A 22,136-nucleotide genomic window follows, 5' to 3' on the forward strand; every position below is an offset into this window, starting at 1 on the left:
TAATGCAGCATCCATAATAACATGAAGCTGGCACTGAAACAGTGACTCAACTATGGCTATTATAATATTATTATATACTGTATCTAGATGGTTCATCTGTGTTGCTGAATCTCGGTTATTTACAGTTTAGGCTTGTTACATCATCAGTCTAAGTGATGTAGTTTCCTCTAGTATCACCAGGAGGTTTGACATTTGTTGTTTAGACTGAAACTCCTCCACAACTTTTAGATGGTGTACCATCCATATTCTGCTCAGGATGAATTGTAATGACTTTGATTATGCCAGGATTTTTCATCTATTACAGTCATCAGCTTTCATTGGTCCAATACTTTGATTTATGACCCAATACCTGGAAAACGATGGATATCCCCTGTACCATCAGTTGTAGGCTGTTAAAGTACGATGTTTTGGCATTTAGCATAAAGCTCTCCTGACCCAAAGCCTCTTGGAGCTAGTGATATTGCTGTAAACATTTGTTTACAAGGGGAGGGGGTGAATCCTTTGAGCTCACTATGTGGCTGCTCTATAAACACAGACACCAGCTCACTTGTTGAGTAGCTGCTTCCTCAGTAACCACATGTGTCATCACATCAACCAGGACTGAAGTCTTAAGGATCATAACTTAAATGTAATCAGTGTGTCTTTTCTGTAAGTATCAGTTGACTAAATCAATGAATCCTTCAGGTACCTCTTGTGGACACTGCTAAGGACATCCAGTCCTTCAGACTCAAGAAGCTTCGACCAGACACAGTCTATGTCACTCAAGTGCGCTGCAAAAATGCTCAAGAAGGCCACGGTTACTGGAGCAACTGGAGTACCAATGCTACCAAAAGAACACCAGAGGACCGTGAGTATTATGGCTGCCAGTTCAGACTACTAGAAATAAGTTGACCACCAAATACAACATTGGCCCTATTTTTCAGCAGTGCAAGAAGATGCTTCTTTCCATCTTTTGAGCAAATATTATCACTCTTCACAGTGATTGGCCCAGCTGTTTCAGAGCTACAATAAATGTATGCTCACCCAATCACATCTAATTGCATTTATTAATCATAGGCCTGTCGTGATATTCAATAAATCAATTAATCGCATGATAATTAAAATTAGCTTGATAATTTTTCTGGCCGCGATAAATTCCATTTGCATGCTTGTTTGTTTTCCTCGTCTCTCTCTCTCGGGTCCTAGCGATGAGTGAACCCCCATGTCAGTCACTTGTCAGTCGCATGGTGTGTGGGGAGGCGGGACTCCTGGCGTAGCCTACCACAGAGTGCAGCTGAGAAGTATACCGGTAGGCACTAGGCAGAGAGAAAGCTAGTTGCCAGTTCGAGTACGGCTAATAAAATATTTAAAGAGTTTTTATTTTTTATTTCATAGTAGCCTATAGACCTGTAGAATAACCGGTAGTAGGGTTGGTCGATCGGGGGGTGTCCATCGGCGATTGCACGCATTATTCCCAATCCAACCATTTATTGTGTATTATTTTGTCATTATTAAGGCAAAAGAACTCAATTTATGTCCATGGACATTATAATGAATAGGCTATAGGCTTATTATTAGTTTGCATCCAGCGTGCTGCGTGGACTTCATTACATCTGCTGCACCGCTGCTACCACAATTATGAAATGCTAAGTTTCTACAGTCTGTGACTGTGACCCTCATAAAAGTAATATTTTACAAATCTGCATTATATAAACTAACGAAATTCGTTAAAGTAAGTCATTTGTATTAGATGAAAATTATCTCAGAACGACAATATTATCGCTTATCGCAATAATTTCTGAGACAATTTAACGTCCAGCAAAATTTGTTATCGTGACAGGCCTACTCACAGTAACACCCTGCATTGGTTTTGGTCTATGTCGTGGTCATTTATTAGTAATGACTTGCAGATTTCAACAATCAAATATTACAGAAGCATCTTATCTTTTTTTGTTTTGCAATTAGAAAAAATTCCAGTGACATTTATCTGACAAGTAGTTTTTGTTTTTTAGAGAATGAAGAGGATGAAGAAGCTCACGAGTCCAGAGAAACACCAATTCCCGGTTTTACCAGTCCTGCTGTTGGTATGATTGTATTAATCATCATAACTGGAGTTGTATTCATCATCATAACTGGACTTATCCTGAAATGTATCCACAGAAGAAATAATAACAGGTGAGAGACTTTAATAGTCATATTTTATATTTTTCTTTTTTTTATTTATTTTTTATTTATTTATTTATTTTTTTCGCGGATATTGGTCAATCAACCTGTCAATCAAGACGTAGCCACGCCCTAATGCATATCCTGCTTTATCGTCACATATAAAATCAGGGAGGCCAAAATGTCCCAAATGAACATCAGACTGCATTGAAGAAGGCTTTAAACTAGCGATTGAGACCATAAACACATTTTGAAAACGTTTACTGAGGTTAGAAATCAAGTGAGAAGTTGGTGAATTCTCCATTGACTTGTATAGAGACGGTCGGGCCCTGGTGGCCTTTTGCTAGAATGCAGCTCTAAGTTACTTCTCCATTGACTTGTATAGAGACGGTCGCCCCCTGGTGGCCTTTTGCTAGAATGCAGCTCTAAGTTACTTCTCCATTGACTTGTATAGAGACGGTCGCCCCCTGGTGGCCTTTTGATAGAATGCAGCTCTAAGTTACTGCTCCATTGACTTGTATAGAGACGGTCGCCCCCTGGTGGCCTTTTGATAGAATGCAGCTCTAAGTTACTTCCTGGTTGGCTTCATTTCAGAGGAAAGGAACTCCCCGCCTGGTTTCTACCTGTTTGGCAGCAGGAATAAGTTGTTGTGTTACTGCATTTATTGATCTTTGTTACTGGAATTGTTTTTGGATTTATCTTCAGAAAAATTTAATTGGAGGTGAAAAAAAATCTGACTTAAGAGCTTTAAACCTTTTAAATGGTTTTGTTGGAAAGCACAGAATGCCTGGTGTGTGTGTGTGTGTGTGTGTGTGTGTGTGTGTGTGTGTGTGTGTGTGTGTGTGTGTGTGTGTGTGTGTATTTGGTGTGTCACTAACTCTGATATTTGATCTTATTCAAAGAAACAGTTCAAGAACAGACACATCTGGATTACCTGCGTGTGAAACTCCCAGGCCGTTGGTGAGTCATGTACTTTCTGATCAGAGTGTTTTAGTGTGTTTGAACCTTGAAAAGCAGATGTTTCACTAATGACTCCGTGTTTCAACCAGAGTTCAACATAATCTGTTTTTATAGGAGCACAATGACCCAGATGAGCTCTACACAAGCCTTCAGCAGCCAACAAATGATGTCTACCAAACTGTCTCCTCAGTACACCATCAACATGACGCAGAAATCTATGAAAACACTCAAAAGTAAATTCAAGAGAACATAAACATGTAACTGATATCGTCTACCTGAATATTGAGATTGCAGGATCAGAGGGTTTTTTTTGATACTGTGATAACTTTTTTATTTCTGACTTAAAAGAGAAAGAAAAGCTCTCACCTCTCTATCTTTATCATCATCACACTGCTAGAAACCAAACTACTTCCTGTGTAGATTCACTTCTTGGTCATAAGACGTGTTTAATGGGTGGTGGTCTGAGTCTAATACAGCTCAGGGTCTTAGTGCAGTTACTGGCATTGTGATTTGTGCTTACATGCTGTTATATTTGGCTCATAGCTCAAAGTCACATATGATTGATATTTTCTAAAAGCTAACAACATATAACCTCCACTTCTCCACTTCTTCTTTCTTGCTACTCATGACTGAGTTTGACCAGTTTGTTTAGAAATGCTCTGTGTCAAACTGTTGTAATGGACCACAAAATCAACAAATACAATAAAGAATGTAACACATAACTCCTTCTTTGTTATGAGTCATGTATCTCAGATCCTTTCTGGAAAACATCACAAAATCTGAGGTCATTTCCTGATTCTCTTAGTTTGTGCTAAATACTGTAGTAGAAACTATACAGAGAGAAGACTTTTGATCTTAGGGTCACAAATTGTACAATACTGATCATAACTTATTGGAATATGACCATAATAGTCAGGACTGTATACTTGTGATCCATTGTCAACCATTTAGATTTGAACTGTGGAGCTAGGCTTCACAAACTATGTTTCAAGATTTCTGTGTTCAGGATTTAGTGATTAGCATAAACCCGCCCCTGCTGCTGTAGAGGTATAAATACATTCAGCACACACTACTGCTACTACAGTCTACAGTTAGTCAGATAGCTGAGCTAGCAGCGGAGTTAGCCACCGAGCTAGCAGCCGAGTTAGCCGCCGAGCTAGCCGCTAAGCTAGCGGCTGAGCTAGCAGCAGAAAGCTCTCAGACGTAGCGTCCATGTTTCGGGAAGAGGTGGTGACTTTGATTGACAGGTAGGGGGCGGGGCTTCGGCGGACTCGGTGGGAACGCCCACAGCGTTTGGTAGCAGAGAAAAAGTTTTACACAACTTTGAAGCCTAATTTCATATATTTGGCGATTTTTTTACTCATTCAAATTTGGCAGGGTGGTTAGCCACTGAGCTAGCAGCCGAGTTAGCCGCCGAGCTAGCAGTCGAGTTAGCCGCCCAGCTAGCAGTTGAGTTAGCCGCCCAGCTAGCAGCCGAGTTAGCCACCGAGCTCGCAGCTGAGCTAGCAGCTAATGCTGTCAGACGTAGTGTCCATGTTTCAGGTGCTCACTGTCTTCATCTCATGCACAGGCCTCTAGGTTTTAGGTATTTAAAGATCAGTTTCTCTCTTCAGTATATTAAACTCTTCAGTGACAGCAGCACTCAGACTGTTGATCAGACCTCTTGACCATCATGAGTGTTTGTGAACTGTGGTTCGTTCTGCTTCTGCTGCTCCCTGCATATAACAACAGCCAAGGTACTGTAGTGAGACAGCAGGTGGAGCTGTTTCGCTGCAAAAAGACTAATTATGGACTATTGGACACACCTGTGGGACGCTAGGCAGAGAACTGAGATGTAGAAAAGGGGTTCAATCTGTGAGGAGAGGTGAGCTGTGTGGACGTCTTGTTTGTTTGGCGGCTGGTACCCTTTGGGCTGGGGAGGGGCGCTCACAGTTGGTTAGGGCTGCCGGCGTGAAGATAGGAAGGTAGGGGAGCTGAACCTGGGTGAGGAGGGGAGGCCAGTTGCCTCCTTTAGGTAGCCAGGGCCGGGGCTTTAACAGGGCTGCTAGCCGCCGTTTTCCACAGCCATTCCCCCATCACTTCATCAGCGGTGCTGCGGTGACTGTGTGTAACCTGGTGCCCGCCGCCCGACGAAGTGTTGTTCCCCCGGGGAGTCGGATGGCGCATCAAGCGAAGACCGGGGGGGGGGTCCTCGCCAGTGGGCGAGTTGAGTATATTAGATTGCATATTTAATGTCCGTTTATTGTTGTTTTATTTGTAGTCTTAATTGTGTTAGCCTATTCTAAATTGCTCAGGGAGCCGGCAGGTTTTGGTGACGGGGGATGATAGTCAGGGGAGGGAATGAAACATACATAGCTCACTAAGTTGCAGTGAGGGAGGCATCAATTGAAGCGTGCTGTGGTGTACTTCTTTATAAGAGTGTGCAGTGCTGTGATTTAAAAGCAGTGTGTGGTGTAAGCTAGTCTATTGTCTATGTAGCCCTTTTGTGGTGTGAACTGAGTTGAGTGTTGTGCATTTTATGTCCTGGCTATTTGGCCTACTGTTACCTGTCTCAGCCGGTACTCCTGTGCCTTAAATTATTATTATTGAAAAGGAAATAAAGTTTTGTAATTGTCTATATAACTGCTTCCTGTGTCCTGTGTGTGTGTGTGGGTAACTAAATCCTCTGACAAAAACCTTTACTGGTTAATTCCAGGTGGTGGCAGTATTTGCCTGCCCGGTTTACAAGGTTTATTACAATACTACCAGTGTGTGGCAAACTGAAGCCTTACACTTGGCGTGGAAGCTGTTAGGTCTGTTTATATAGGAGCCGGAAGGGGTGTAATTGGTGTGTGTTCCCGCTCCTGAAACTGCGCTTATCAAGCTTCGATTCTTATAGATGGCATTACATGACTCACAGTTTGAACACCATCTAGCATGAAACTCTCTTCTTTGATTGAAAAAGTCAAAGGCCCTGGAATGTAACTACAACAGTTCAGCAAGAAGAAGTTAATCACTGATCTTAAAACTTGGTCATGTGCGTCACTAATGACCAGCAGAAGTTAAAAATTGTGGGGCTGAGAAAACAGATTTTATAAAATAGTAAATAGCAAATCAGTTTTCAATGTGTCTTGTTTAAAACTCTTCATTACCACTCTGATTCCATACATGAAGTAGAAGACAACATTTAACTCAAGTCAACAATGCTCATGACTGCAAGTACAACAAAACCATCACATGTGAATAATTACTTCAAGCAAGCATTATATATATATATATATACATATATATATATATATATATATATATATATATATATATATATTGTAGAATATTTTAAGCTGCTTTGCCCACAGTGTCCATCCACTGCTTAGGACTGTGGTACAACAACACATACCTGAAACAGACACCCATTTGATTTGTATTACAATGAAATCAGGTGATTAATGGAAGAAATTACCGATTGGAAGCAGAGTGAAAGATAGGATTTAAAATAAGGAGGCTCCCACTAAAATCAGGAGGACGAGAGAATGAGGAAAATACTTGTGGAACTAGACCTCAGTCTTGCCCATCCTGCTAATCACTGTGCAGTGTGCATACAGATGTGACCTGCCCTCATTTATAGAAATCATCAGCTCAGCAGCTGCAGTAACCTTTAACTTCACAAAGGTAGACAGTGTAGAGGCCGCTGTTTCAGATATGTCCTGTCACTGAACTTTCCTACCCATGTTCATAACTGTCACCAGCTCTGCAGCAAGTTCCCTGCAGCTCCTATCTGTTTTACATCAAAGCCAGCAGTTAAACTGCTGGTTAAGAGCTCATTTATGAAACCTCATCATCACACAACATCAGGCTGGTCACACTCATACGCTCTCAGTCTGGACACAGTTCTGTTTATAGTGACAGAGAACATTTTAGTAACAGAACAAATGCAGTTCTATTTTCTGTCCATAGGGGGAACACATGTGTAGTGTAGTTCATCATGCAGTTGGAAAGAAATGCTGCCTTTTCTTGTAAATGGTGGAGGGAGGGGTGAGCAGTGGTTGCAGTCAGGAGTAAATGTGGAGCATCCTAGATATGCAGACAGGGAGGATAGATCAAATCAAGGCTGATCTTCAGCATGAAGAATCTACACAAATAAATCAACCTGACTGTGATGTTCAAGAACTGTATTCAAGTTGGAAATGAAAAGAACTGAATTAATTAATTATATATAAATAATTGAATAAATTATTTAATTAATGTTTGGGTAACACTTTATTTGGTTAACAATTTTTGAATACTTTTCTATTAATTTTCAGTAGATGTTCTAGAAAGGACTATATCATTTGATACCAACTATAAGGTTATCAAGACAGTGGTAGCCTACCCTCCATGAGATTAGGAACTGATTTGAAAAAGTATTAAATGAAGCTGATTATGAGAAAAATGGTCATACTGCGACTAAAAATAGTTGCATGTGATTAATTTTATCTTTAGGGTCATCTCTTACATTTTATTGATGGTGTTTTGCTTACAATGTAAAGATTACATTGTTATTAATGAATTAGAATCAAAATCTCAGTAAGATGCCGGCACATTATTTTAGTCTTTAGTTGCATGGTTACATATACTCTGGTAATGAGTATAGAAATACACAAATGGAAGTGAAGTCAAAGTAGAAAGAGAAGTGTATGCATGATGACCGTACATTTAGACATTCAAATTGTGAAAACTGAACAGTTTTAACTGAACAGGCCAGGATTCAGTTTTAGTTTCACTGTGATGTTCACAGTACAGTAACAGTAGGTGTGGTTTGCTGCTAGGAGACATAAAGAACAGAGCAGCAGCAGAGAGACTGAACTTCATTCACCAGTTCTGGCATCTGCACTCTGTAACATGGCCAGCCATTACTACTCCTATGGTAAGTCATTGTGATATTACTGTGCTGTTGTCAAGATACACTCCAAGATGTATCTTGACAACAGCACTATTTGAGTACTATTAACTTCATCGTCATGTAGATTTTAATGAATGTATTAGGTCAAATATATTCAATATAAGTATGTCTTTGATTTTGTGGCAGTTATTTAATTAAATTTCAAATACAAATGTTAATAAATGTTAATAATAAAATCCACTCATTATAGTTAAATGAAACATAAGAATTCTGTTTATTTAATTCAAAAGAGGGAGAATATTCAGTTAATTCAAATTAATTTAATCGGGCCATTTTTAATTCAAAAGCATTTCCTGTCAATGTGCGCTTTGTTGAATGCAGCAGGCTATCATTCTAGCCACAATACATTTGAAGAGAGTGCAGACAATAATGCCCATCTTCTTCAACATCTTTTAGTTGCTTGACTAAGGTAAGAAAACTTGTGTTGTTTTCAATGGGCTAGTTGTTGCGCTATAATATGAACAGGGCATTATACATTTTTGGAAGAATGCAAGTAGATCGAAGTACGAACTTTTATTTTGAAAAGGGTTAGCGTTTCCGTTATCATGTTTCCTACAGTATGTCACTTGCGTGTTGTTTATATATCCAGGATATATAAATGTCCAGGAGATTAGGGGAACTAGCCCATTGAAAACAAAAGTTTTCTTACCCCAGCGACAAGGCGCTTACCGGTGAGCTCCCCCCCAACTGCCCCTTACTTTTGAAATTAAAAACAGATGAAGGAATATGTTGGACTCGATATGCAAGAGATCACTTTGTTATGCACAGAAATTAATAAAAATGAAAGCTTTTGAATAACAAGAATCTCATGTAATAAAATGTTATTTATTCTTCCATTCAGGACAAAATCACGAGGAGCTGAGGATAGTGATGGTGGGGAAGACTGGAGTTGGAAAGAGTGCCTCTGGAAACACCATCCTGGGAAGACGATGCTTTGAATCAAAGTTCAGTGCTAAGTCTATGACTGTAGACTGTTCTAAGGACAGAGGTGAGGTGTTTGGACAACAGGTTGCTGTTATTGACACCCCAGGCTTGTTTGACACCAGGTTTGGCATGGATAGAACAACTAAAGATGTGACCCAGTGCATCACTTATGCTGCTCCTGGACCCCATGTCTTCCTGGTGGTCATCAGACTGGGAAGATACACTGAAGAAGAAATGAAGACGGTGCAGAAGATTCAAGAAATCTTTGGTCAGGCTGCAGACAGATACAGCATGGTGCTCTTTACTGGTGGTGATCTTCTTAAAGGTACCCCTATTGAAGAGTTCTTGGGTGAAAGTTCAGACATACAGGAACTTATAGCCAGATGTAACGGCCAGTATCATGTCTTCAATAATGAGCTGAAAGATGGAGCTCAGGTCACTGAGCTGCTCCAGAAGATCAGAAACATAGTCCAGAAGAACGGAGGAAGCCACTACACCAACCAGATGTTCCAAGACGCTGAGAGGGCAGTCGAAGAGGAGAAACGACGCATCCTCTACGAAAAAGAAGAAGAAATACGCAGAAAACAAGAACTGGAGAGGAAAATACAGGAAAAATATGAGAAACAGATGGAGAGAATGCATGCCCGACTCCAGGCTGAGAGAGAGAGGGAGATGAGAGAGAGAGAGGAGGAAAGAAGGAGGGAAAGGGAGGAGAGGGAAAGGGAGAGGGAGAGAGAGAGGCAGGAAAGAGAAGCCGCAAGGGAGAGAGAGAGAGAGGAGAGAGAGAGAGAAATTGCAAATATGCAGAGACATTTAGAGGAAGAACGTGAAAGAGAACTGGAAGAGGAAAGAGAAAGACTGAGAAGGCAAAGACAGCTGCAGGACAACAATGATTGTACAATTCTCTGATTTGGTTATTCTGTTATACTTTGTATTTATGTGCTACTCAACTGATGTGAAATAAACAATCTTTAAATTCAAATTTCTTCCTATCATTATTCATACATTTTAGCACCAACATGCATCTCTCATCTTTTACCATATGAACACTGTTGGCCTCTCAGGTTAGCAAAAGTCTGAATGAAATAATCATGTGAATAAAAAGAGTAGAATAAAATGAACTAGAAAAAGAGAAATATTTCAAAAAGATGTAAAAAGTATGAATTTGGAGAAGGGGCACACGTTCTTTTTTGAGCAACGAGCTACATGCATAAATACATGTGAATAAAACACTAATGGTACACTGAGGAGGTGCTCTGCTCTATAGCTGATGGACAGTTAGTCTTATATTAGTTATACAGTCACAACAAGTATACAGTTAAATAACAAGCACTGCAAATGAATGTATTTATACAGTAGATAACTCATTAATGTCATATCTAGGACACATTCACTGTATATGATAATACAGCCAGACTGTGACACATAACATATTTTAACGTGCTCTTTGATACAAAAATATTTAAATTAACAATATTTATGAAATATAACTTCACTTTCATGCTTCTGTGCTGCTGATTACAAAGTAAGTAAGTAATAATATCCACCAGATTAACAAGAGGACTCCACACACTCATTAAAACATGTATAGATGTTCTATTTGTGAAAACTGGTCATGTGGACTTAGTCTAATGTGGTCTCATTTCTGGCTCTCTTAGGCTTGTAGTGCAAAATGTGTTGGTCTGAGCTCAGTTACATTGTGTGAAACATCAAAATTATACAAGAAGAGTGAAAATCAAGCACAAATACAGGTAAGAATCCAAGAATGATTCGACTACTCTGCTAATAGGAACTTATTGGCTGACAGTTGGCAAAACTGCTGAAAGGCAGGAGACACTTCCTCAAAGGTGACAGGTGATCACATTTCTATCATTTAAAGTGTCATAATGAAATAAAAACTCATAAATAACAAGCACCAATTAATTTAGTGGCAATTGTAGCAGGCCATCGGCCTCATTCACAAATACGTACGCAGAAATGTTCTTACTCCACGCACGAAATAAGGGCTTGTGAAAAATCACTGCTGGATTCATGACACGTGCATACTGGCCAATTTTGTTCTTAGCATCGTGCGTATGTTAGTGAATTAGAATCATTCATTGACAGGCGCGTGTCTGCTATCTACAATCAGCATACTGCCACGCCTCTATTTCTCTATATACTGTAAGGACATCGGTTTGGTGCATCATGAAGAGAGCACTGTGCTGAACAGAGAAGTTGAAAGAAGTTGAGTTATTAGAGATGACCCAAAAGGTTACAATCAGAAGAATTTCACAACAGCAGAAATTGAAATAATTGAGTCAGAGGTGGAAGCCAGAAAAGGCACACTTTACTGTAGAGTGTCCTCCAGAATGACGATGTTAATGCTGCAATAACTGAAGCAGTGAATACTGTGTCCCCTGAGGGTCGGACAGTGGCACAAGTAAAACCATAAACCAGACAAAAATAGGCAAACAGGAGGAAGACAAGGAGCACCAGATCTGACAGCTCAGGATGAGAGACTGGCAGCAATTATTGGACAGTTATCATAAAGAGGAATTGTTCAAGGAATGAGGGAGAATGTGATGATATCCACCAACAACTGTAATTTCTTGTATCTTTTGTAATTAACGAGTGCAATTCAATCAAAACAAACTTTTATTTAAATGAAAATAGCATTGCTGCTTGCAAAAGTGAATTAATTAGGCTAAGAATATAATTTGTAAGCCCAGATGATGCAATAGAAAACATTAATGAAACACGAACAGTTATCAAATGACCTCACAAATAAATAAGTTAATGATTTAATGTGTGTGTGTGTGTGTGTGTGTGTGTGTGTGTGTGTGTGTGTGTGTGTGTGTGTGTGTGTGTGTGTGTGTGTGTGTGTGTGTGTGTGTGTGTGTCATTTGCTTCAGAAAAATGAAGATTTTAGGAAAAATGAAATATCTCACAAATGTATTCAGTGTACATTTTGTAATAAGGTGTTTTAACTTACCATCATTAAGGCATATAGAGCACTACAGCCCTGCCATCATTTGTGCGTATTATGGTCTGAGGACATTTGTTTGCTGAGTATAGACAAATTTAAGTAAGAACATATTGATGAATCTCAGATTTGTGCGTCAAACATTCGTAGGCATGGTTTAAGGACAGATTTTTGTGTGTACGAACACACAGTAAATGGAGGGACTTTCTAGAAATGAAATTGCTCAAGTTAGACACTACCTTACTGAACGATGCCAAAAAGATGACTCATGCTTAGGGTTGGTTATCAGTACTTGATACCTATAAGGTATCGACCAAAATCAACCAATACCAAAGGGCTGTTTCCACTGCAGGAACTTCAGGGTAATTTTACGGGGACGTGACCGTTGGCACGTCTCCATAGCAGGAACCACCCCTGAAGGACAATCTCCTGGAACTTTTGAAGGGGCAAAATGAGTCTCTGCCTCGGGGTATGTACTCATTGTGGCCCCGAAAAATTCCTAGGTGGGGCTTGAGGTGCTGATTGGGTGTACTCAAACTGTTGCAGAATGATTAGGTCATCACCAGAGTCCAGTGGGTCCTATCAAGGTCCTAGTCTGCAATGGAGACACAACAGCTGAGAGGACTGAGTGAGAGGATGTTCCTGTAAAGTTCCCGCCTCCTGCATTTTTTACCTGGAACTTCCTTAATGGGAACAGGACTCTAATAGTATCAAAACGTCAAAACGATACCACCAAACGATCCTTTTTACACTCAGAAAATGGTTGAATGTGGACTTGCTTGTAGCTAATCAACACAAGCATTCTTCAATTTAATGCGATATGTGACAAGATGTCATCTAAACTCAAAAAAGTGTGACTATACTACTCGCCTGTTACAAGTGCACAAAATATGTAATGGGTACTGAATGAAGTACTCAGTTGGTATCAGTATCACTTTAAGGGTACTGTGGGTACTGGTGCTGGTATTGTCATTTTTTAAATGATACTCAGTCCTACTCATGCTTCTGAATATTCTTGCCTGTATTATTATAACACACTTTATTCAGACTACAGAAAAACCACTGATAGGCTGCAGCTTGTACAGAATTCAACAACAAGAATCATCACATTGGCTGCCTATGTCTATGATGCCTATATAGGATTGATTTTTAAATGTATAAAGATACTCATGAACTCTTGACAGGTCAGGTATCGTATCAATTAGAGGCGGAGCTTCTAACTCCCTCCTACTTTGGATGTAGTTGCATCCAAACCATCGTAACTAGTGTGTTGAGACAGAGCAGTGTTGGATCCACTGACTGAATTGGCACTAATCAATGATTATTATGTTCATTATTAAAGATAAACTCAGCTGTCTGTTTGCCTGTTAACGCTATGCTCTGTGCTCTGTGTGTGTGTGTGTGTGCGTGTGCGTGAGCGTGTGTGTGTCTGTGTGTGTGTGTGTGTGTGTGTGCCTCCTGTCTGCTGCTCAGTAATGGCCAAATGGATTTGCGCAGATCAGGAGGGGTGATGGGAAATCCACACAGATCACCTACGGGTCCAGACACTGGCTGAACTTTGCAGGCAAAAAAAAAAAAAGACCAGTCAATGAACGGTCCAGACACACACAAGCATGTTCATGTAGTGTGACACTAATGCTGCACTCAGAGCTGCTCTAGCTTACTAACCCACTGCAACCAGTAAATAAAAACAGCATGGTGTTCCCAGGAAGGAATCTTGTTGTTCATCTTTTTTAATTATTTATTTATTTTCCAGAATGAAAATCTGCTGAATTTTGCAGAATGTTTTTTTTTTTTTTTTTTGGCATATAAAATCATATAACAAAACTGTTCAATGAGTTAAAACTCAGTCACATTGTTCTGATATCCAAACACACATCTCTTCCTATCTATCTCTCTATATTGCTCTGTTAGCTACCACCACCCACAAATAGTGACGTGCAGTTTAATGTCCAGTGTGGTCACGTTTGATTGGCTGAATTTTTCTAAATGCCTATGAATACATTATGAGCAAACATTTGAATATTGTACACATTTTACAGGAAAAGACATAATTATGTAAAAATACTGATACTGATTGTATTACTTATATTTGGAATACAATAAGAGATTAAAAAAAAGCAATTAACACAGGTACACAGGATTAAAAATCGTTTACAAAATCTACGGAAAATCTGTGGAGGTGTCATCGGAATTCTGCTGGCGTATATTCCATGTGGGCCTGCTCATATGGAATCAGAGTTGATGCATAATATGTATATAAATCAGATACTTTGGTACTTGCCATGCTTCATTTTATCTGGACTGTGTTAATAGTTATCAGTAGATGCAACTCTCATCTTTCACCTCCTTCCTGGTTGTTTTCCAGGTGCAGCATCGCATCACAGGTCAGGTGATGGCACTGAAAATGAACACGCTGGCCAGCAACAAAGCTAACATGCTACGAGAAGTGCAGCTCATGAACAGACTTTGCCACCCCAACATTCTCAGGTAGGACACTTTGTATACACTGTGCATCTAAAAAACACTTTAAACATATAAGGCTGCCTGAAGCTGTTATAGTACTGAATGAGATTAGATCAGTAATTTTCACTATTATGGCATGATATTCTCACTTTTCTTAAAGACTGTGTAAAGTGAATTCAAACATTTTCTTCTAAACACATTAATGACCTCGGTACCTCCAGGAGCAGCAGATCAGCTGACCTGAGGCACCGAGCAGGAGCGTGGGGGTGAAGGAGCTCAGAGAGGTAGAGCGGGGCCAGACCATTGAAAGATTTAAAAACAAATAAAAGAATCTTAAAATGGACTCTAAAGTGCACAGGTAGCCAGTGGAGGGATGCCAGGATGGGCGTTATGTGCTCCCTCTTACGTACTCCAGTTACGAAGGTCTGTATGTTTTACTGTTGCTTAGATACATCTGGCCTCCTATCAACCGAATCAGGAAACAGGAGGCTCGAAGCAAATGAATAACAGGAAACAAGCTGAAAATATCATGGTGTTAGAAAGTTAAGAGTTAAATGTAAGAGCCTTTGTTGTTGTGAAAATGCCCTAATATGCCTAAATGCCACCAACAGCATTTAGTGCACTTTAATTGAACCGTAGTTAGTTTTACTCCGTGTTTCAGTTCGTTTGGGTCGGTCAGAATGCAACAATCACACTCAGGTCTGCACCAAATGGACTGGATCGAGACCTCAAGAGGTGGTCTTGATCTGCACCATCACCATTACATAATAACCTATAAATGATATACATACAACACTGAAGCTTTGCAGCCATGGCCACTAACAAGCCAATTATCTTGAGTTGGACGTCAGTGAGAAGATCAGAAGCCTTGACTATGAACAGCAAGCAACAATCAGAGAGAATAGCAGTGTGTTATATTGATAAACTGAAATGACTTTTCCTACTATCCAGTGGGCCAGATATGGCCGTGGACCGTATGTTTGACACCAGTGTGTCAGACAGTGTTCCTGCTCATGTTACAGAATGATTGAACCAGCTCATGTCTCACCAAATAAATGTGTTTATTTGTATTTGATGTGTTTTAAGGTGTTTGTAGATGTAACCTACTTACTGACTGTTTTACTGTGCAGAACTGTCTGGTTCGCTGTGACAACGGTGCGTTCACTGCTGTGGTGGGAGACTTCGGCCTGGCAGAGAAGATCCCAGATTACAGGTCAGTGGGGAGAATCCACACTCTACTCTACATCACTATTGTTTTAGTTAGTATTGTTTTATTTGATTTTATTTGTTATCACTTATTCAAGAATACTGTTGTGTCCATTTTGAATGTCACCGTAGGCTTAATAAAGTTTACCCTACCCTCCCCTACCTAAATATATAATATATAATATCATGCAGTATAATTATACATTCATTTTTCTGATCTTTCTATTCGGCTTGTTTTACCCTTTTTACTTTACTGATACTGTGATTTCATGTATTGTTTGTTGTTAACAAAGCTAATGGGGATCCTAATGAATTGGATTGTACATTGTGTCCTATTTCTACCTAATGAAGCAGGCCTGTCTCTATAACTGCTTTAATCAGCTGATATATTGTCTCAAAAATAATCGCAATAAACGGTATCATACAATATCGTACAAGAAGTCCATATGTAGATATGATGATGTTGATAATTACATGATTGTATGATAAGTCAATAATGGAGTGTGTCTAACATTATAATTAATATCAAAGCTAATTCTCACTGGTGTCATTCTTCACAGTGATGGTGCAGAGAAGCAGCCTCTGGCCATCGTGGGCTCTCCCTATTGGATGGCTCCTGAAGTTCTGAGAGGAGAGCTGTACGATGAGAAGGTAAAACTGTTTCTTTTTATTGTCTTCTGCAATATTAAAACAACACTTTAATATTGTGAAAGAAGAAATAACACCTCTAAACACACCCTTAACCATTTCAGTACAGTCCTGTGTGACCAGTAGTACATGCAGACTTAAGATGTATACTGCTGTCTAACTGACTGAGTACATATTGTTCTTATACTGTAATTATATAAACATTTAAACTGCTCTACCACTAAAGTAAACACACTTGAATATCACCAGGATGTTCATAGTTTCCAAGGTGTGTTCCATTCCACTCACTCCCAGTCAGATGAAGAATGTAGATATTAAAGCAGCAGACTGCAGAGGACCAACAGTACAGTATTTGAACAGTATTTTACCCCCAAGCTTATAATTGTGTTTAAATTCTCTCCACACAGAACATAAACTGTGCTGTGTTACATTTAGTTCTATACTTGTAACATAAATAAATCATGTTGGAGCTCCAACCTGTGTGTGCTCAGTCAGAGGTAACACACACACACACACACACACACACACACACAACCAGGATAGAACTGACATCACTTCCTGTCCTCTGCTCAGGTGGATGTATTTGCATACGGCATCATCCTGTGTGAGATCATTGCCCGGATTGAAGCTGATCCTGATTTCTTACCCAGGACAGAGGTAGGTGTGTGTGTGTGTGTGTGTGTGTGTGTGTGTGGGAGGGGGGTAACTGTCAACCAGTAATCCCATCTCACGATCTGCCACTCATACGTCATCTTCAAATTAGATGATGTATTCTACATCATTTATGTATTGATCCGAAGCCGTGCTGGATAGAGAAGACCGTATTTAACACCATCGCGTCCACGAAGTAGTCGTCTCACCTCGCTGAAGGCGGATCTGGCCTGCACGACGCTCGGGGCTAGTCTGGGAAGATGGAGATGTCGGTCCCTTTGAACCGGAGCAGTCCGGACTCCCTGGCGCGGCGGAGGATGTCAGCGCAGTCTTGGTAGTAGTGGACTTTCGCGGGGTTTACCATCTTGGCTTCTCGATATCAAGACATTTCTCCCGTAGATTGCCGACCTCTGTCTCGAGTTTACCCACTTTTGTTTGCAATGTAGTCACGTCATCTGAGCATGATGAAAGCCCCTGCTCCATGTGTGCCACTGTTGTTTTCATCGTCTCCACGTCGGAGCGAATCGCCGCGGTGTTGTTTGCTAGCTCCGTCTTTACTGCCTGCAGCTCGTGTTTAATGTTTTCAAAGTCTTCGGCCAGAGCAGTCTTGAGTTCCGACCTGAGCAGCATAGCTATGTCCATTTTCAAATCCGTGAGGATTTCTGCTTTCAGGTCCGCGACATCCATTTGGTCATCAGGCTCAGGTGTGTTGCACCTGGGTGGTGACTCACTCGGGCATGAGGCTTTGGGCCCAGCCGCATTGGCTCCCCCGGTGAACTCGTATTTTCGCTAATTGTAGGCCATTCGTGCTGCGGCTTCACAACAAAAATGATATACTGAAAAAGACTTAGCTCAGAACGATGTGTCTTAGTTTTCTGTTGGTGTAAGGTGCCTAAAAAAAGAACTTTTAGCCGAAATTCAGCAGAGCATGTTGCTTGTGCTGCCTACTCCATCGCCTGCTCGCTAGCCCCCCCTTGTTGTGTCAATTTAAAACATCAAACAAAGCTTTGAAAGAAGTCCTATTGTAACATAAGAATGAACTGAATAACTGTATAAAGTGCAACACTTGTTTAAAGCCTATATGTTTATTTATACTTGATGTTACTGGTGTGTGTGTGTGTGTGTGTGTGTGTGTGTGTGTGTGTGTGTGTGTGTGTGTGTGTGTGTGTGTGTAGGACTTTGGTCTGGATGTGGAGACATTTGAGAACATGGTTGGTGATTGTCCACCAGCGTTCTTAAGCCTCGCCGTCACCTGCTGTAATGTAAGTGTAACTCATGACTGTTATTATGTTAGTCAGGGTTTCACACAGTTTCACTCTTCTTTGACATCATCATGAACTGTTGGATCTCTCTGAGGTTTCATGATTGAATTAGAATAATTAGAATGATGTTCTTTTCAGATGAGTGCAGAGAGGCGCCCCTCCTTCTCTGACATTGTCTTCACACTGGAGAGCATGGAGAGAGGAGAAGAGGAAGAGAAGTCCATTGCACTTGGTAAAAAGATCAAATAAAAGATTTTCTATTGACTTCATTAAATTAAAAGCACATATTTCTGAGTATAGTCACTTGTAGATTTGATACTTTTTATACCTTTGATTCTGATGATCCAGAGGGTGCATGTCATTTTACAGTAACTGTACAGATGTGATGTAACCACTGATAACCACTGTCCAGACTTTTCTCTTTTCATATTTCACACACATGAGCTGAGGAGTGTGCATCACTGAGAACAAAACTGAAACAGTGAAGGTCCTGAAACTAAATATAACCCAGAGCCCCTTTTTAAAAAAGGGCCTCACGAACAGATGATAAAGCAGAGGACATGAAATATGATCTGGGCCAGAAGTATTTGTCCCTGCGGGGGGAAAAAAGTGTCCCTCTGATGAAAATTCTGACAAGAATCTAATTTAATTTTTCACAAAATCTACAAATAGCAAAATAAATCCTAATTATTGTCATATATCCTTGTTACATCTAATACTGCCCCCACACCAGCAGAGTTACAGTACATTGTGTGAAACATCAAAATTATACAAGAAGAGTGAAAATCAAGCACAAATACAGGTAAGAATCCAAGAATGATTCGACTACTCTGCTAATAGGAACTTATTGGCTGACAGTTGGCAAAACTGCTGAAAGGCAGGAGACACTTCCTCAAAGGTGACAGGTGATCACATTTCTATCATTTAAAGTGTCATAGTGAAATAAAAACTCATAAATAACAAGCACCAATTAATTTAGTGGCAATTGTAGCAGGCCATCGGCCTCATTCACAAATATGTACGCAGAAATGTTCTTACTCCACGCACAAAATAAGGGCTTGTGAAAAATCACTGCTGGATTCATGACACGTGCATACTGGCCAATTTTGTTCTTAGCATCGTGCGTATGTTAGTGAATTAGAATCATTCATTGACAGGCGCGTGTCTGCTATCTACAATCAGCATACTGCCACGCCTCTATTTCTCTATATACTGTAAGGACATCGGTTTGGTGCATCATGAAGAGAGCACTGTGCTGAACAGAGAAGTTGAAAGAAGTTGAGTTATTAGAGATGACCCAAAAGGTTACAATCAGAAGAATTTCACAACAGCAGAAATTGAAATAATTGAGTCAGAGGTGGAAGCCAGAAAAGGCACACTTTACTGTAGAGTGTCCTCCAGAATGACGATGTTAATGCTGCAATAACTGAAGCAGTGAATACTGTGTCCCCTGAGGGTCGGACAGTGGCACAAGTAAAACCATAAACCAGACAAAAATAGGCAAACAGGAGGAAGACAAGGAGCACCAGATCTGACAGCTCAGGATGAGAGACTGGCAGCAATTATTGGACAGTTATCATAAAGAGGAATTGTTCAAGGAATGAGGGAGAATGTGATGATATCCACCAACAACTGTAATTTCTTGTATCTTTTGTAATTAACGAGTGCAATTCAACCAAAACAAACTTTTATTTAAATGAAAATAGCATTGCTGCTTGCAAAAGTGAATTAATTAGGCTAAGAATATAATTTGTAAGCCCAGATGATGCAATAGAAAACATTAATGAAACACGAACAGTTATCAAATGACCTCACAAATAAATAAGTTAATGATTTAATGTGTGTGTGTGTGTGTGTGTGTGTGTGTGTGTGTGTGTGTGTGTGTGTGTGTGTGTGTGTGTGTGTGTGTCATTTGCTTCAGAAAAATGAAGATTTTAGGAAAAATGAAATATCTCACAAATGTATTCAGTGTACATTTTGTAATAAGGTGTTTTAACTTACCATCATTAAGGCATATAGAGCACTACAGCCCTGCCATCATTTGTGCGTATTATGGTCTGAGGTCATTTGTTTGCTGAGTATAGACAAATTAAGTAAGAACATATTGATGAATCTCAGATTTGTGCGTCAAACATGGTTTAAGTACAGATTTTTGTGTGTACGCACTGAATGAAGCCCATTGTCTGCAGTTCTTCTGCCATTTCTTGTAAGTGAAAGAGAGATGGAGTGCAAGGTTTGAGGTTTACAGTAAATGGAGGGACTTTCTAGAAATGGAGAGAGGTGGTACTGTATTTAGTTTCACTTTCATTGTGACACTAGAGTAGCTTGTGGGAGTGGTTTAGTGCATAAAGAAGCTTTTAAGGAGCTGCAGTAGACACACTCTGAACTCTTTGTCTTCAACTACTTCATCTACTTCAGCTGCAGCATCAACTCTGCATTCTTGAACCCAAACATGACTAGCAACTTTGGTAAGTCACAGTACAATTATTACATGTTGGTATAATATGTTGGTATAACAGTGATCACTGCTGAATCAGAACATGTGATATACAGTAGTTGTATGTAGACAGACTAACACTACTATTGACATATAGTTGGTAGAACAGCCTGAACTGAGAGAGACCGAGAGAGAGAGAGACATAGAGACAGAGAGAGTGTAGGGCATTTTGTATGTGTTTGGTCAGGTCTCAGACAATAGTAAGACTATGTTCAATGGATGTGTGAAACTTCATATCCAATAAATAAAACTTAAAGTTGATATTAGTATATTATTACGTTATCAGCTCCAGTTATTACATTAGTAAAGGTTATTAGCCAATAACATAATAACTTATCACATTAATGGCAAAAAGTTGTTACGTTATTGGTCAAGAAATGTTATTATGTTATTGGTATGTTATGACGTTATCATATTATTACATTATTGGCTGCTACATGATGTTACAGAAACAAACTCGTCCTCATTAGAAAAAATGACAGTATAGTTCTAAAATTCAGGCCAACAAAAACGACAGGTTTAATGAACTGTTGCCTCTTCCTGTAAATGGTCATGACTAGATCATGCCAGCCAGACAGGTTTATGGGATCTTGGAAAAGTTCTGCAAAAGAAAGGTTGTCAATTTCCCACACTGTAAAAACTGTTGGTTTGTAGAAGACATTAATTGATTCACAATCCCCCAGCTCCTTATTTGTCTTTCAATGCAGATGAAAAGATTTTTCTTTTCTTACATTCATGTTTAAGTTGCATTAAGTACAAATTACTTCTGAGAATAGATACAACCTGATTTTTACATCTTTACACATTCTTCTACACAGGATCTGACAGAACCAATAATAAGGAGCTGAGGATTGTGATGGTGGGGAAGACTGGAATTGGAAAGAGTGCCTCTGGAAACACCATCCTGGGAAGAAAGTGCTTTGAATCAAAGTTCAGTGCTAAGTCTATGACTGTAGACTGTTCTAAGGACAGAGGTGAGGTGTTTGGACAACAGGTTGCTGTTATTGACACCCCAGGCTTGTTTGACACCAGGTTTGGCATGGATAGAACAACTAAAGATGTGACCCAGTGCATCACTTATGCTGCTCCTGGACCCCATGTCTTCCTGGTGGTCATCAGACTGGGAAGATACACTGAAGAAGAAATGAAGACGGTGCAGAAGATTCAAGAAATCTTTGGTCAGGCTGCAGACAGATACAGCATGGTGCTCTTTACTGGTGGTGATCTTCTTAAAGGTACCCCTATTGAAGAGTTCTTGGGTGAAAGTTCAGACATACAGGAACTTATAGCCAGATGTAACGGCCAGTATCATGTCTTCAATAATGAGCTGAAAGATGGAGCTCAGGTCACTGAGCTGCTCCAGAAGATCAGAAACATAGTCCAGAAGAACGGAGGAAGCCACTACACCAACCAGATGTTCCAAGACGCTGAGAGGAAAATCGAAGAGGAGAAACAACGCATCCTCTACGAAAAAGAAGAAGAAATACGCAGAAAACA

General features: G+C 40.0%; 2 protein-coding genes across 2 annotated transcripts; both read left to right on the plus strand.

Annotated features, from left to right (window-relative positions):
• Positions 1 to 359: 359 nt before the first annotated feature.
• Positions 360 to 9,853, plus strand: LOC128366969 (GTPase IMAP family member 9-like). The gene is made up of 6 exons (XM_053327730.1): positions 360 to 404; positions 685 to 847; positions 1,992 to 2,063; positions 3,045 to 3,102; positions 3,217 to 3,335; positions 8,862 to 9,853. The coding sequence occupies exons 1-6, from the start codon at positions 360 to 362 to the stop codon at positions 9,851 to 9,853; spliced, it is 1,449 nt and encodes a 482-aa protein (XP_053183705.1).
• A 2,507-nt stretch (positions 9,854 to 12,360) lies between these two features.
• LOC128366970 (dual specificity testis-specific protein kinase 1-like) lies at positions 12,361 to 18,391 on the plus strand. The gene is made up of 7 exons (XM_053327731.1): positions 12,361 to 12,378; positions 14,278 to 14,399; positions 15,472 to 15,588; positions 16,142 to 16,232; positions 16,803 to 16,886; positions 18,056 to 18,142; positions 18,281 to 18,391. The coding sequence occupies exons 1-7, from the start codon at positions 12,361 to 12,363 to the stop codon at positions 18,389 to 18,391; spliced, it is 630 nt and encodes a 209-aa protein (XP_053183706.1).
• Positions 18,392 to 22,136: the final 3,745 nt, after the last annotated feature.

This window comes from Scomber japonicus, chromosome 10 (assembly GCF_027409825.1).
Source record: "Scomber japonicus isolate fScoJap1 chromosome 10, fScoJap1.pri, whole genome shotgun sequence".
NCBI lineage: Eukaryota > Metazoa > Chordata > Actinopteri > Scombriformes > Scombridae > Scomber > Scomber japonicus.